Raw genomic sequence first — 13,298 nt, 5'->3', positions numbered from 1 at the left:
GACCCAAAATAGTTTTAAAGAGATTTGTAATTGTAATCAGTTTTGTTTTTCTAAAAGAAAAGAAAACTTCGGACCTATTCTGTTTCGGCCCCCCTACCACTGTTTTTTACGCCCCCAAGTACAAAATTTATGTTGTTATATAGCACCTTACTATGTAACAAAAAAGCACGTGCGCACGTAAAAAATATAAGCCCACTAAGCTGGGGGGCCAAAACAGAATAGATCCAAAACTTCAATACGTATTGTGATCAGGTCAAATTGGTACGGTCAATAAGAAAAAACTAAAAAAATTGAATAAGTAAGGAAGCTAAGTCTTTACATAGTAAATCCATGGCAGAAAGCAATTACAGTCTAAAAAGCGTGGAGGTAATTTTAGCTAAAAATTCAGGTAAATTTACCTGAACTGTGCATGTGTTTTGGCAATCCTGCACACTACCTGAACCGTACCTGCACGTACCCGCAAATTCAGGTAATTTTTACTTGAAATGTGCATGTAGTCTCCCTGCACAATTTATCTTACATTTGCAGGTAAGGTTAACAGTGGCCTGTTCTCAACTGTCCTTTTTCTATTGTTGTGAGCGTATTGTAAAGGTAAATTACCCGAAAAATTAAGGTAAATTGTGCAGGTAAAGTAACCTGAAATTTGGAATGTTCAGGTAAATTGCAGGTAAAAATGTGCAGGGGGATTACATGCATATTTAAGGTAAAATTACCTTCATTTGCTGGTACTTGCAGGCAACGTGAGGTCAGTGTGCAATAACGCCAAAAAGCATGCACAGTTCAGGTAAATTTATTGTCATGGGAGGAACTGGGGTTGAGCAAATAACGGTGCATATTTTGTCTTAGTTTTTGCATGGGCCTCTCGAGCTTGCCTTACAAACAGAGACGGTTCATTGATCTACCCAGGAGTTCACCAGACTCTATCAGCCAAGGAAAAAACAAAGACCCGAAAACTGCTAAGACAGGGGGCTCCAAAGTGCACAATAATAATTATAATTGGGCACAAGGGGCGGGGGCTTGCAAAGAGTACACAAAAGAGTGGGGTAAGGCGTAAGAATCAAAGGACAGATGAAGGGGAGGGCTGATTCGCAAGAATGGGACATAAGTGGTGGGGTTTGCGCAAACCGAATTTTTTTGGAAAAATTTTGCTTTAAATTTATAATATTTAAATCACATAAAATTGCAGGTAAATGACCTGAATAATGTGCAGGTAAGCAATCCCGGGGTAAATTGTGCAGGCCTTACCTACACAGTGTTCAGGTAAATTTACCTATGCATTTTAAGAGATACATTTACCTATCACCTTTGAGCTATTATAAAACATTTAAGGGAGAGAACTGAAAAGGTCGTTGTTATGTATAATGTAAGGAAAATCCGGTTATTAAATTTGCAATCTGTTATTAAATTAAAGCAATTAGGAGTTAGTCGAAAGGCATTATTGCTAGGAAAATTCATGTATTCCTAAAAGTACCGTTCAATTCAACCCTGATAACGAAAACTTGCATCAATCTGATTCTGATCATTCATATGCTTCGAAGGTACAGTTGGTGACGCAATCTGCAGATTATTACCTGTTCGATTGAGAGCAAATGACTTCAAATTCGTGGAAAATTGATACCACTTCTAAAGTGTTGATTTTGCTGGCTTTGTCTTGTTGTGCTCTTATATTCAGCAATGGTGCAGCTACTTACAACCTCAAAAGGTAAGCGAAATGACTAAGTTGAATTCACGCGACAAAAATGAAAAAAAAATTCTATTTTAATAATTGCGCGACTATTTTTTCTTTACGTTGCGAAAACGAAACTTGAACATTTTTTTGAAAGCAACCGTATTGACTCCCGCGCTATCCGTTTTCACAAGTTTCAAATTATAAAAAGAAACAAACTCTCGTGAACATTTGCAACCTTTCACTTTAGGGACCCCCATAAAAGTTAACCCTTTCATTTTAATATTTTCAAATTAATGTGGGAGTACATCCAAAACAATACTCAATAACTACTTAAACTAATCTATTTCCAGAAAACTTTAATTGGACTTATGATTTACCTTTGCAACTAAACATTTTTAGGAGTCATCATATAGGTAAGAGTACTAATCTGCAATTTGGCCAGTTGGTCAACAATCATCATTACAAGGTACTTTTTATAATTATTTATCATTTAGGCTTCCCATCATTTGTGTAAGTGACATTTTGTGTAAGCGACTATTGCAAAAAACAGTAAAAAATCTGTGTAAAATTTGGTTTTGCAGTGACAAGATACGCTACGCGACAACTAATACTATTTGTTTTTCTTTGTATTTGTTTTATTATCGCTGTTTGTTTTTTGTTCATGCTTTTTCAATTCTTTTGATATGATTTTATTAAACTGGCTTTCCCAATCCATCCACAGTCCGTTTTGGGTCCAGTTTTTTTGTTTAGTCAATAGTCAATATAAATTCTTTCAATTATGTAAGGACTGATGCTGTTATGTTTTATTCCGTACTTCATCGAGTAAAATTTTGGTACCTCAAAATGCTTTACCTTATTGTTCATTTTGCTCAAAGTACTTATAAACAGCAGTTGTTCCACGACGCATTGTAAAATGAACGAATTTATTAATATCAAAAAATGAAAACCAATATAGAAACTGGTTAAACCATAAAGTGGAAATTTGGATCCTGCTATTCGAGATTTGCACTTATTTAACCTATAGTCTTAGTTAAAATATATAATGCTTTCTGGCATTGATACTAGCCCCTGTATTCTCTCACTAAGAAAAACAGCGTATTTCTCTACAAAATCCAATCCAAAAAGTTCACACTTTAAAAATGATTTTGTTCAACAAACTTTTTTTCTGTTACGTCTGTCCAAATCGTTGAAATGGGAATCAATGACGGCCATTTTCCTGGAATCTGTTGGGTATTTTTAGATAATTGAAATATTGATCTTTTGCAAACTATCCATAAGTCTTCGTTCGCTAAAAATGTTTAAAAATAATGTCTATCACAAATTTTGTGATAAGTTTTGTAGGATATCAATGACAAGATGTTTTGTCGCATTAAAACTTATTGGACGTTATTTCCATTTGTGCACACCCCCTAGCTTAGTGGGTACATTTTGATTGTACCGCCAAACGCACGTGCCATGTTTTTAAATAATGAATTACTATGTAGTGACACGTACTCTGTAACTGGGGGTTGCATAACCTCTTTGGGGGACACAAACGAAAACCATGCAATTTAAAAATAATAAAAAAGTCAATATTTAATGTTTTTTGATCTCTAGATGCTAACACATTTTGCAAACCTAGGCAAGGTAAAATGTCTAATTTTTGGCAGCATACGTAGAACCATAGAGTCAAAAGTTTGAGCAACTTTTTTTTATTTTAGGCTCTTTTATTCAATAGCATAGTTTAAAAAAAACTTTGCATCTTTTTGTTGCACACACGAACAGCTCAATTTTCGCTGGTCAACAAAATTTTCGCTGTTCGTATCTCATTAAAAAAACTGTTAGCACATAACCACGCAGAATGCCAGAAATTCGCCATAAAATTAATTTTAAGATGTCCGAATTCTTTGTTTCATTTTCATAGCTTATTCTCAGTAGTTTTTATGAGTTCACTAGGCTCGATTTATTCGTTAATCATTTTGCTCAGTTTTCTTATAATTGGCAGTTGCTCCACAAAGCAATCTAAAGTGAACACAAAAAGCCCAATTTCAGATGCCCGCTATTCGATTTTGTTCTTACAGGTCTTTGCCAACATCACTAAACCTATTTGGTATGGATAATAGCTCATGTTTTCTCTCATTAAGAAGCAGCAGTAGGTCTGACTTCAAAATCCAGTCGAAGAAGTGGATTTTGAAGTCAAATTTTGCCAAACTTTGTGACGTTTTTTAGGATTTCTTTTGAAACGCCGGTTAACTTATAATTTTATCTGATCGTTCAATGTATACCATGAGAAAGTCAAAAATTTAGTTCAGCCACTGTCAGCTTCATAAAAACTATTCTTAGGTGCACTATTTTTTTATAATTCAAAGAGTTTGAAATGAATTGGGGCGCTGTTTTTTAAGGATCTGTTCGCATATGTTTATTGTTTTGCATATCAGATTGAAGTAATGATTTTGTTTTTAACGAGACAAGGTGTAAAGCGAAAAATAGTGGTGTGGTTACGTGCATTGGTCTTATGCCAATTTTAAACAAAGAATAAGAAATTGGTATCTTAACAAAATTCGATTTGGTGCTAGTACTTTTTTTACATCGAACAATTTGGCTCTGATTGTCGTATCTATTATCGACTATTATTCCAAACCATTCTTAGTCCAATTGCTTCTAGGTTTTTGATAGTCGATAAATTTTTGTCGTCATTTATGTCAAAGCTGGTCCTGTTAACTTTTTATAATCCAAAAGTTAGATTGTATGGGTGCTGTAGTTGTTTTTAAGATGTTCTCACACATTTGTCCTGATCTATGTTTTTTTAATTTTTTGAGTTCATGGCCATATGATCTTTAGATGAACTTTAAAATTGGCTCATTGCTGGTTATTAGAGAAAAATCTGTTCTGAAGACAGAAACGTCTCGAACTTTGGCATTTTTATTAAATTGAAATATATAATTTCTTTCAGTCTCCAACAATTTTTGTCGTTTTCCGGATTTTCTGATTCTCAAGGGCAAGTGTGAAATAAAAATTTTGTTCAGAGTTTGTAGTGACAATGGAATTGTCTTCGGGATATTATTTTCACAAAATTCAGCAACTAATCAATGCTTGCATTTTATTTATTATTAAATTTTTTGACAATTTTTGAGTTTTTGATCGTGAGAGTCAATAAACCGTTTTTAGGGTCTGTAACCTGGTTTACCGGCTAGTGCTTAACGGTAAGAAATTATTTTAAAGATAATAAAATCATATTCTTCAGAGAATTCTTATTAGGTTTAAATTTTTTGGATCGTTTCCGTTTGAGCACCCCAGCTTAGTTGGTCCATATTGGTTGCAGCCCCCCTAGACGCATCTGCCATATTTTTACATTTGAAGAGTTAAGAATTGATAAGCTATGTCACCTACTCTGTAACTTGGGGTGTATAACGGACGGGGGGCACAAACAGAAAAGATTCAATTTATTAATATTGAAAAAATATCAATTTTTCATGTTTTTCGATCTCTAAAGGCTAACACGCAGCTTTTCGCAAACCTACGCAAAGTATAATGCCTAATTTTCAGCAGCATATGTCTGAGTTTGAGAACCATAGAGTCAAGAACTTCAGCAACTCTTCTCTATGTTAGGCTCCTTTTTTTAATTTTTTTAAATATTTTTTTAAAAGTGTTTGCATCTGTTTGTCGCTTAAATGTGCAGTCAGATTTTTTGCAGGCCGGTAAATTTTTTGCGGTCTATATTTTAGCAAGATAAAAGGCTTTTAAGACATAAGCATGAGGGATGCGAGAAATTTGCCATGGAATTATTTTTAAGTTGTCGGAATTCTGTGTGTCATTTTCAGAGCTCAAGACGTAAGTAAAAACGTTCAGGTGCTGGAGCCAAATTGTCATTCATTCCTTCATTCCTAAAATACCGTGTAAATTGTGAAAGGACTGACACAAAAGAACTCCTTCTTTTTCGGCTCTACTTATTCTTTTGAGTGCCTTTGATTGCCTCTTGTATACGCAGCAACTTTTTCATGTTTGCCAAGCTTTTTATTACGTTTTCGTCTTCGATCATTTTATTTTCAACAATTGCCGTGCTATTTCAAACACTGGACCTAAATGTATATACACCTTGAATTCTGTTGTTTTTGTTTTTAAGCCATGTTAAATGTTTGAAAACATGTTTAGTTGTTTCGCGGAAATTAGTCAAATGACCTGATGGTCAGGTACAATAGTCTTAATTTTTCTTTTCAGTTATCTGAAATATATTTGAGGAAGTGTCCTGTTATATTTGTTAAGTAGTTTCTACCTTTCCGTTAATTTTTTTGCCCCACTTTCTTGCATGACTGTTGACTGACCTCATTGACAGTTTCACCTAAATGGATTTCAAATTTTCCTTTCATTGAATTATGCAAGGCATTGAAGACAGTCAAGTGCAAAAGAACGAAACTAAATGAGAACGATAAACCGATAAAGCCTAGACTGAGAAGTTTTTAAAAAAACTTAGTGCACTAAATTGTCCAATTACCTGCGGGTATACTGCTAACTGAAAATAGTACTGAGCCTAAGGTCTTTATTGTAGAATTCAATTGAATATAGTTGCGGAATAGATTGAGTGCCGTCAAGGCCAATATCAAGAGAACCGAGATTTACCTACAAACACAAACAAGGAGGCTCGGTAAGGTGCGTACGCACATAAGGTTCCGACCCTGCTCATCCACATTCTTGACTTAATTGGCTACAAAATGATGAAGAGATAGAAAACTTTCAAAAACATATATTTCGTTCAATAAACAACCAATGAAATACAATAATGCCCGCTAGAAGGACGATGAAGGTTTTTGATGATAGAACTACTAGAAAAGACAATAAAATATCAAAAAACAAATATTATTTTTCACTAGAACTCGATGTCTATTATAAAAAAATCATAACAAAACCAAACTTGCATCCGACATAACAAAAAAATTAACTTACACTTCATTAAAGAGATATGGGACTTGTCCTCAATGCGATTGGTCAACAGGTCGACAACAAATAGCAAAGAAGTGCAAAGTCCAAAAATACGTTTTTATTTTTGAAAACAATTTATTTCACCATTTTTAATGTCATTAGGTATCAGCTGAAATCCTTATAATGTTGATATTTAATTCTATGGGAATCAGTTGAGACATGTATTTTCCAAAGTTCAATTTCGCAAAAATTAAAAGCCAATGGGACCTAAGATTTTTGTTAAAAATTAAAAAGAAAACAAATATCCGTTAAAAAGTACATATACAAAAAAGTATCAAATGTTTTTTGAAACTTCGTAGTAACAGTAGTAACAGAGCCGAGAAACAGACGTTTTGAAACTAAACCCATATAGAGATAAAACTCTAGCTCACAAGTTGAGACCTGTGTTTACAGAGAATAAGCTACAAATTGAGGGAAAAACTATTTAAAAAAAAACGACGAAGCCCAAAAAGGCAAAAAATTTTTAAAAACAAAAGTTTTCAGAAGTCACAAGAGACTTAAGTTTTCAACAAACAATGGTTGATTGAGTTGCAATACCTCAGGCAGCCGATTGGGCCTGTTTAAAATGATCACTCACGACCCCGCAAATTAACAACAATTATAGCAAGAAGCCAAATCTTCAAACAATTTTACAAGATCATACTGTTCAAGATACTATGATTATAAGATGTTAACTGCAAGAACTGTAAACCGTCACTTTCTCGTCATCCTAACATGAGAGAGTCTTCCTTTTAAAAAGACTACGTAGACATGACAACAAAAAGAAACCATAAACTGAACAGTATTGAAATCTCGAAATTTTTTCAATTAAATTAATGTTCGAAGCAATCAGCCACAACGCATAAACGAGAGCAAAAAGCAGTTTGAATCAACAAAAATGATTGAAAATTCTAATTAGTGAGATTGAGTTACGTGGTTACAAAAATAAATGTAAAAAGATAGAGTTGATTAGAAAATGTTTTTTGTTTAAATTCAACTTGGAAGTCATGAATACAAACAGCTATAACCTGAAATCTATTAGGTTGAGTTATAAGTCCTGGGAAAGCAATCGAGACCACCCGTAATTAGGTATGTGGCGTGCGACAACAAAACAAAGACAATCATAGGGAAAAACGAAAAATACAAAAATTTTTGCGAGATAACCGTGTCTCAGCCCAAAAAGAATAAAGAATGTTAGAAAAACAAATTTCATATCCAGATACGCATTTTTACAACGCTGAGCATTTTCCCTATCATGCATTACTTAATTGGATTTGTCAATAACGTGAAAACTCAACAAGGAAACAAAATGGATTAATAACAGATGTAAAGATGCTCAAAATAAAAAATGAAAACGCGTAGAGTCAAAACAAAGAGACAATAAATTGTTACGGATACTCATTTACAACCCTCAAGAAACCAATTTCTGCCTTTTAATTTATTAAGGCTGCGCTAATATGTTTTTAAAAACAAATAACTTCGGAAGCCACAGCAACCTTAAGACTTCAACAAACAATGGTTGATTGAGTTGCAATACCTCGAGGAGCCGATTGGGCCTGGTAAAATTGAATTTCAGTCACGACCACTCAAAGTAACAACAAATATATAAAGAAGCCAAATCTTCAAACAATTTTACGAGAACATACTGTTCAAGATACTTTGATTAGAAGATATTACAAGCAAGAACGGTAAATAGTCAACTTCTCCTCATTTTAACATCAAAGGGTTTTCCTGATGAAAAGACTACGTAGACATGACAACAAAAACAAAGTCAAAAATAGAACAGTATAGAGAACTTGAAATTTTTTTTAATAAAATTAATGGTCGAAGCAATCAGCCACAACGTATAACCGAGCGCAAAGAACAGTTTGAATCAACAAAAGTGATTGAAACTTCTAATTAGTGAGATCGAGCTACCTATTACAAAAAGCAAAAAGATACAGTTGAATAAAAAATCTCCTATTTGTTTAATTTCAACTTGGAAGTAGAAAAATTTCGAGTTCGCTATACTGTTCAGTTTTTGAGTTTGTTTTTGTTGTCTTGTCTACGTAGTCTTTATATAAGGAAGACACTGTGATTTTAGGATGAGGAGAAAGTGACGGTTTACAGTTCTTGCAGGTAACATCTTATAATCATAGTATCTTGAACAGTATGATCTTGTAAAATTGTTTGAAGATTTGGCTTCTTTATATATTTGTTGTTATTTTACAAACAGCTTTATAATGAAATCTTCTAGGTTTAGTTATAAGTCCTGGGAAAGCAATTGAGACCACCCGTAATTAGGTATGTGGCGTGCGACAACAAAACAAAGACAATCATAGGGAAAGACAAAAAATACAAAAAATTTTTGCGAGATAACGGTGTCTCAGCCCAAAAAGAATAAAGAAAGTTACAAAAACAAGTTTCATATCCAGATACGCATTTTTCCAACGCTGAGCATTTTTCCTTTCATGCATTATTTCAATTGGATTAGTCAATAACGTGATAATTTGACAAGAAAACAAAATGAATCCATAACAGATGCAATTCAGCTCAAAAATAAAAACAGAATGAAAGCGCGTAGAATTAAAACAAAGAGACCATTCCTTGAACATAAAGTTGTTACGGATATTAATTTACAACCCACAGGAAACGAATTGCTGACTTTTTTCACTAAAACTGCGTCCGCAGTTGAGAGACATGAGATAAAAAAAGGGGCAAAATTCAAAAAGTAACAGATATTTTCTTAAAACAATTATACTCAAAGTCTTAACAGATATTAGCTACCAACTGAATGAATTGTGTAGGTTCATTTATACCTCCTAAAAGATAACTGCATCTTTGATTGGGAACAAAAAGTCCTTGGGCTACAAAAAATATAACAAACTGTTTTCACTAAATAAATGAAAGCAAAACTGAAGAAGTTCATGAAAAATTTACGAAAACAATTAGTCAGAGACATGAAAACCACGAGCTTAACACTGAATACTTAAAATAATCTCGTTAGGTTTTGTTTACTGTAAACAGTATCGGTCATTAATTGAGCTCTGATTTGAAATTCTTGTGAGTAGTTTTTAAAAAAAACACATAGAGGAAATAGTCGCTCACCATTAAAACCTTATTTTTTTCGTAAGGCCCCGTGGCGAGCTCAAGATCAACCCAGATATTGCTGCGTGTCTGACGAATACTCATTTGTTTAAGGGGTTGCAAAATAGATCAATTTTGTGACACAATTTTTAAATTGCAAAAAGAAATTGCATTTTTTATAATTAATGAGTTTAAGTTTGCAAATAAATGGCGAAATTATAATTCCAGTAGACTCTCAAAGCCAGCGGGAGTACAACTTGCTTGTTTGTCAGTTGAAAAAAATACGGCCGCAGTTTTTAGGCATCTGATTCCAGCAAAAATAAAATAAGTGGGCTAAAAAACAAAACTTGGTCTCGAAAGGAGACTGAATTTTGATACATTTACCTATAATTCTAGCCAAAAATTTTGGTTCGAACAGTTCAACAACCCTCCTCTATCTCTTCCCATAGAGATAAAATCAATAACACTACAGTTAACATTTTGAACAAATTTTAGCAAAAATGACCAAAATAAGGTCAAAAACACCGAAAATGTGAATAAAAACAGCTGAGTTCCGTCATTTTTCACAAAGCTTTCAACTTCAATAACTCCCTATAAAAAGCAAAAGTTGCAAAAAAATTTTTAATTCCACAATCTACGCTGGACGGGCATTCTATTGATGCCACTCGTAACTCTCTACAGTGATTACCCAAATTGTCTGAACAAAAAAATCCATTTGAGTATATAGTTCCTCCCCCAGAAAAGTAGGTCGAAACAACCATTAAATAGTAGTGTACTGAAAAGTTATCAGTACGCTAAATGATAAGTTAACAGAATTCCTGAAAGCATTAAAGCATTAGTTCTGAAACTAAAAACCCTCAGTTGAAAAGACATCTAAAAGTAAAAACGTGTAATCCTATTCAAACTGTTCATCAAATGAAAACACGTGGAAATTTAGAAAAAAAAACATATCAATTTGTATTTTATAATTTTGGCTGTTTGAATCCCTATGAATCTTAATGGGATAAAAGGTGGCTATTTCCTGGCTATCTGCCGTTTATGTTTACAATTTACGTTTGCTATATTGCTTTATAACTTTGGCTAATAAGACCTAAAAACTGTTGAGGAGCGGAACATTCAATTCATAGAAATTTTCTTCCCCTGAAAATTTTGTTGATAAATCTTCCAGTTTCACGATGAATAGTGTCTTCCTTGCTCAATTACATTTGAGAGGAGGAGTTTATACAGTTCTTCCAGAAAGTAAACTGTTTCAAAGCTGGTTCAAAGTCGCAAAAATAGCTTTTGGAACCAATGGTATCACAACGTAAAAACACTTATTGCGAAGTTTTTAGTCTACGATGAGTTTCTAAAATTGGGGCTAGCGTTGACATAAGAGATAACCATGTTCTTGTTTTAGTAAAATATTAAGTCCAGCCGTTCAGTTGCTTTGGCCACATCAAACAACAGTTGAGAAATTGCCAATTAGTCAGAACACAATTTCATATAGAGCTAATAACAGTTACGGACTCACGAGGTCAGAATGCGATTATTTCCTACGTCACAGCATGTCACAACCGGAACCCTTGATGGTAGCAAAAGACAAACAGACTTTATATAACTACCTCGAAAAAGTGAAGAAATCCCATCCAAATATGGTGTATGCTGAATGGGGCAGTGGTGGTAGCACTTATGCAGCTCTCAAATACGCAAGTTATGTAATCTCGATTGAAAATCATAAAGAATGGTGTGATAAAATGACAAATGACAAGATAATTCAATGTAGCATTGTGGTCGGAAAAATGCAATATATCTGTGCAGTTGGCGGTAAAACTGGAACATTTGGGGTTCCAGTTGATATGGAGAATTACCATCCTGAAAAATATATCAATGCCTTGCAAACTTCGGGTTACGAACCGGATTTTGTTTTTATTGACGGAAGGTTCAGAGTAGCTACTGCCTTAGGAACAATTTTCTCTTTCTTTTTGCTTTCACTTACTCAGATCGAGCTCATTGAGTACATTTCGTTTGATGGAAAAGAATTTGCCTCAAAAAATTTTTATATTTGAAATGATAATAATGCGGAACTGATCAAGGTAATTTCTGCTCGCTAACTCTGGGAAAATTATTGCAGATCGCAGCGAATGGTGATAGAACGCGAAAATATAATTTTTGAGAAAAACTTTACTCCCCCAAAAAATTTAATGCATGGTTAGAATGATAACAAATTGTATGAAATTGGCAGACGGAGTGAAGAAGAAACGAAAAAGTACTTCTTATAGTGTAATTTTTAACAGGTAAGATCTGATAAAAGACAAGAAATTCTCTTCAAAAATCTCGAAAAACTTTTAACTTGAATGTAAAGATAGTTATTCCAAAACAATGAAGCTATTTTAAGGAAGTCATTTTTCAAAATTTGAACAATATTACGAACGTTGATCGATAATCAAACTTTTAAAATGAAAAATGACCTGAAAAATTGCAACTTATGCAATCTCATTTTCGACGTCCAATAAATGTACGAGATGAAATTCACGAGAGTGCAGCAGAAAAATATCTTTACACATTAACATCTTCACTGCAGGCTGAAGTTTTTGTATATAGTGTCCGTATACTTTTACCTAACTTTACGTTTCCCCAATATGGAGTCGCTTGTAACAATTGAGGCCTTTTTGCAAAAAATAATAATGAAACTCCATGGATAATTTAAAGAACAGAAGGCCCACCGTACTACATTTCAAAAAAATCATTATTGCTTTTGTAATCATCATCTTGTATGATGCTTCTCCAGAGAAGGTTCTTATAAGATCTTACAAGTTATCATATTCACTTTATATATTTTAACAAGAGGAAGAATCGAAAAACTGAATCATAAAATAAATTCTTATAAATTCTTATACGAATTGACATGTATTATATCAGGTTTTACACAATGATGGCTCGCGTTATGTTGAGTTATATTATTGAGCAGGCTCTGATACGATTTTGAGTAATATATTTTGAACTATTATCAAATCAAAATAAAAATTCTGAGATACTGAGGATTTAAGTCAGAAGATTTAATTGCAAAATGGAAAAAAAACGTTAAAATAGCATTAATAGTGAAAAAATTGAATTGAAATTAAATTTGGCACGCTTTGTAAAAATAGATGAAACTATAGTAAATTATTGAAAAAGAAGGAGAGAACAGTTTCCACTTCAGTTTCAACAAAGCAATCCAAGAAGAACAGCATTTTGATGATTCACGATTACTACAACAGAAAACATTATTGGGACATTGAGAAATATTTCACGAAAGAACCAAATTACCAAAGAAAAGGTAAAGCCGTCATGGGAGTATTCATCAAACGGCCAGTAATCAACAAAACTACATTAGATATGGATATTGAGAAATTTTCCAAGATTCCAAAATGAGCTTGGGTGTTGAAACTTTTTAATTGCTTTCAAACCATGTTTGTAGCAACTATATTAGTCCTGTTGGTCTTTTTATGCGTTTTTTTCGCTTGACCGATTTTCGTCTTACACATTTGTCTTTTCGTCCTTAAAAACTGGACAAACAGGTAGCGCACAGCAGGAATTCAGTCTCATTACAGGCCCTTAGTCGCGTTTAGTAGTCCTTTAAAAGCTTAGTGTGTTGAAGCTACTGGGAAAG

The 13,298-nt window shown here is 33.5% G+C and overlaps 1 protein-coding gene across 5 annotated transcripts in view; it reads left to right on the top strand.

Moving 5' to 3' along the window:
* LOC142340104 (putative polyketide synthase 26) overlaps nt 1-13,061 on the top strand; it is a 28,583-nt gene extending 15,522 nt beyond the window's left edge. For 2 of the 5 annotated variants that reach the window (XM_075390532.1, XM_075390529.1), the window contains 3 exons: nt 1,545-1,702; nt 11,067-11,606; nt 12,844-13,061. In XM_075390532.1, the coding sequence (XP_075246647.1) occupies nt 1,590-1,702; nt 11,067-11,606; nt 12,844-13,060 (870 nt within the window). In that variant the 5' untranslated portion in view covers nt 1,545-1,589 and the 3' untranslated portion in view covers nt 13,061. Of the gene's footprint in view, nt 1-924; nt 1,044-1,538; nt 1,703-11,066; nt 11,607-12,843 lie in introns of those variants that run through there. The other 3 variants (XM_075390533.1, XM_075390530.1, XM_075390531.1) reach the window with 3 other exon arrangements.
* The last annotated feature ends 237 nt before the right edge of the window (nt 13,062-13,298 follow it).

Source organism: Convolutriloba macropyga, chromosome 5, assembly GCF_964194025.1.
Source record: "Convolutriloba macropyga chromosome 5, txConMacr16.3, whole genome shotgun sequence".
Lineage (NCBI taxonomy): Eukaryota > Metazoa > Xenacoelomorpha > Acoela > Convolutidae > Convolutriloba > Convolutriloba macropyga.
Note: the sequence above shows the minus strand (reverse complement) of the source record. Positions and strands in the feature narration are given on the sequence as shown.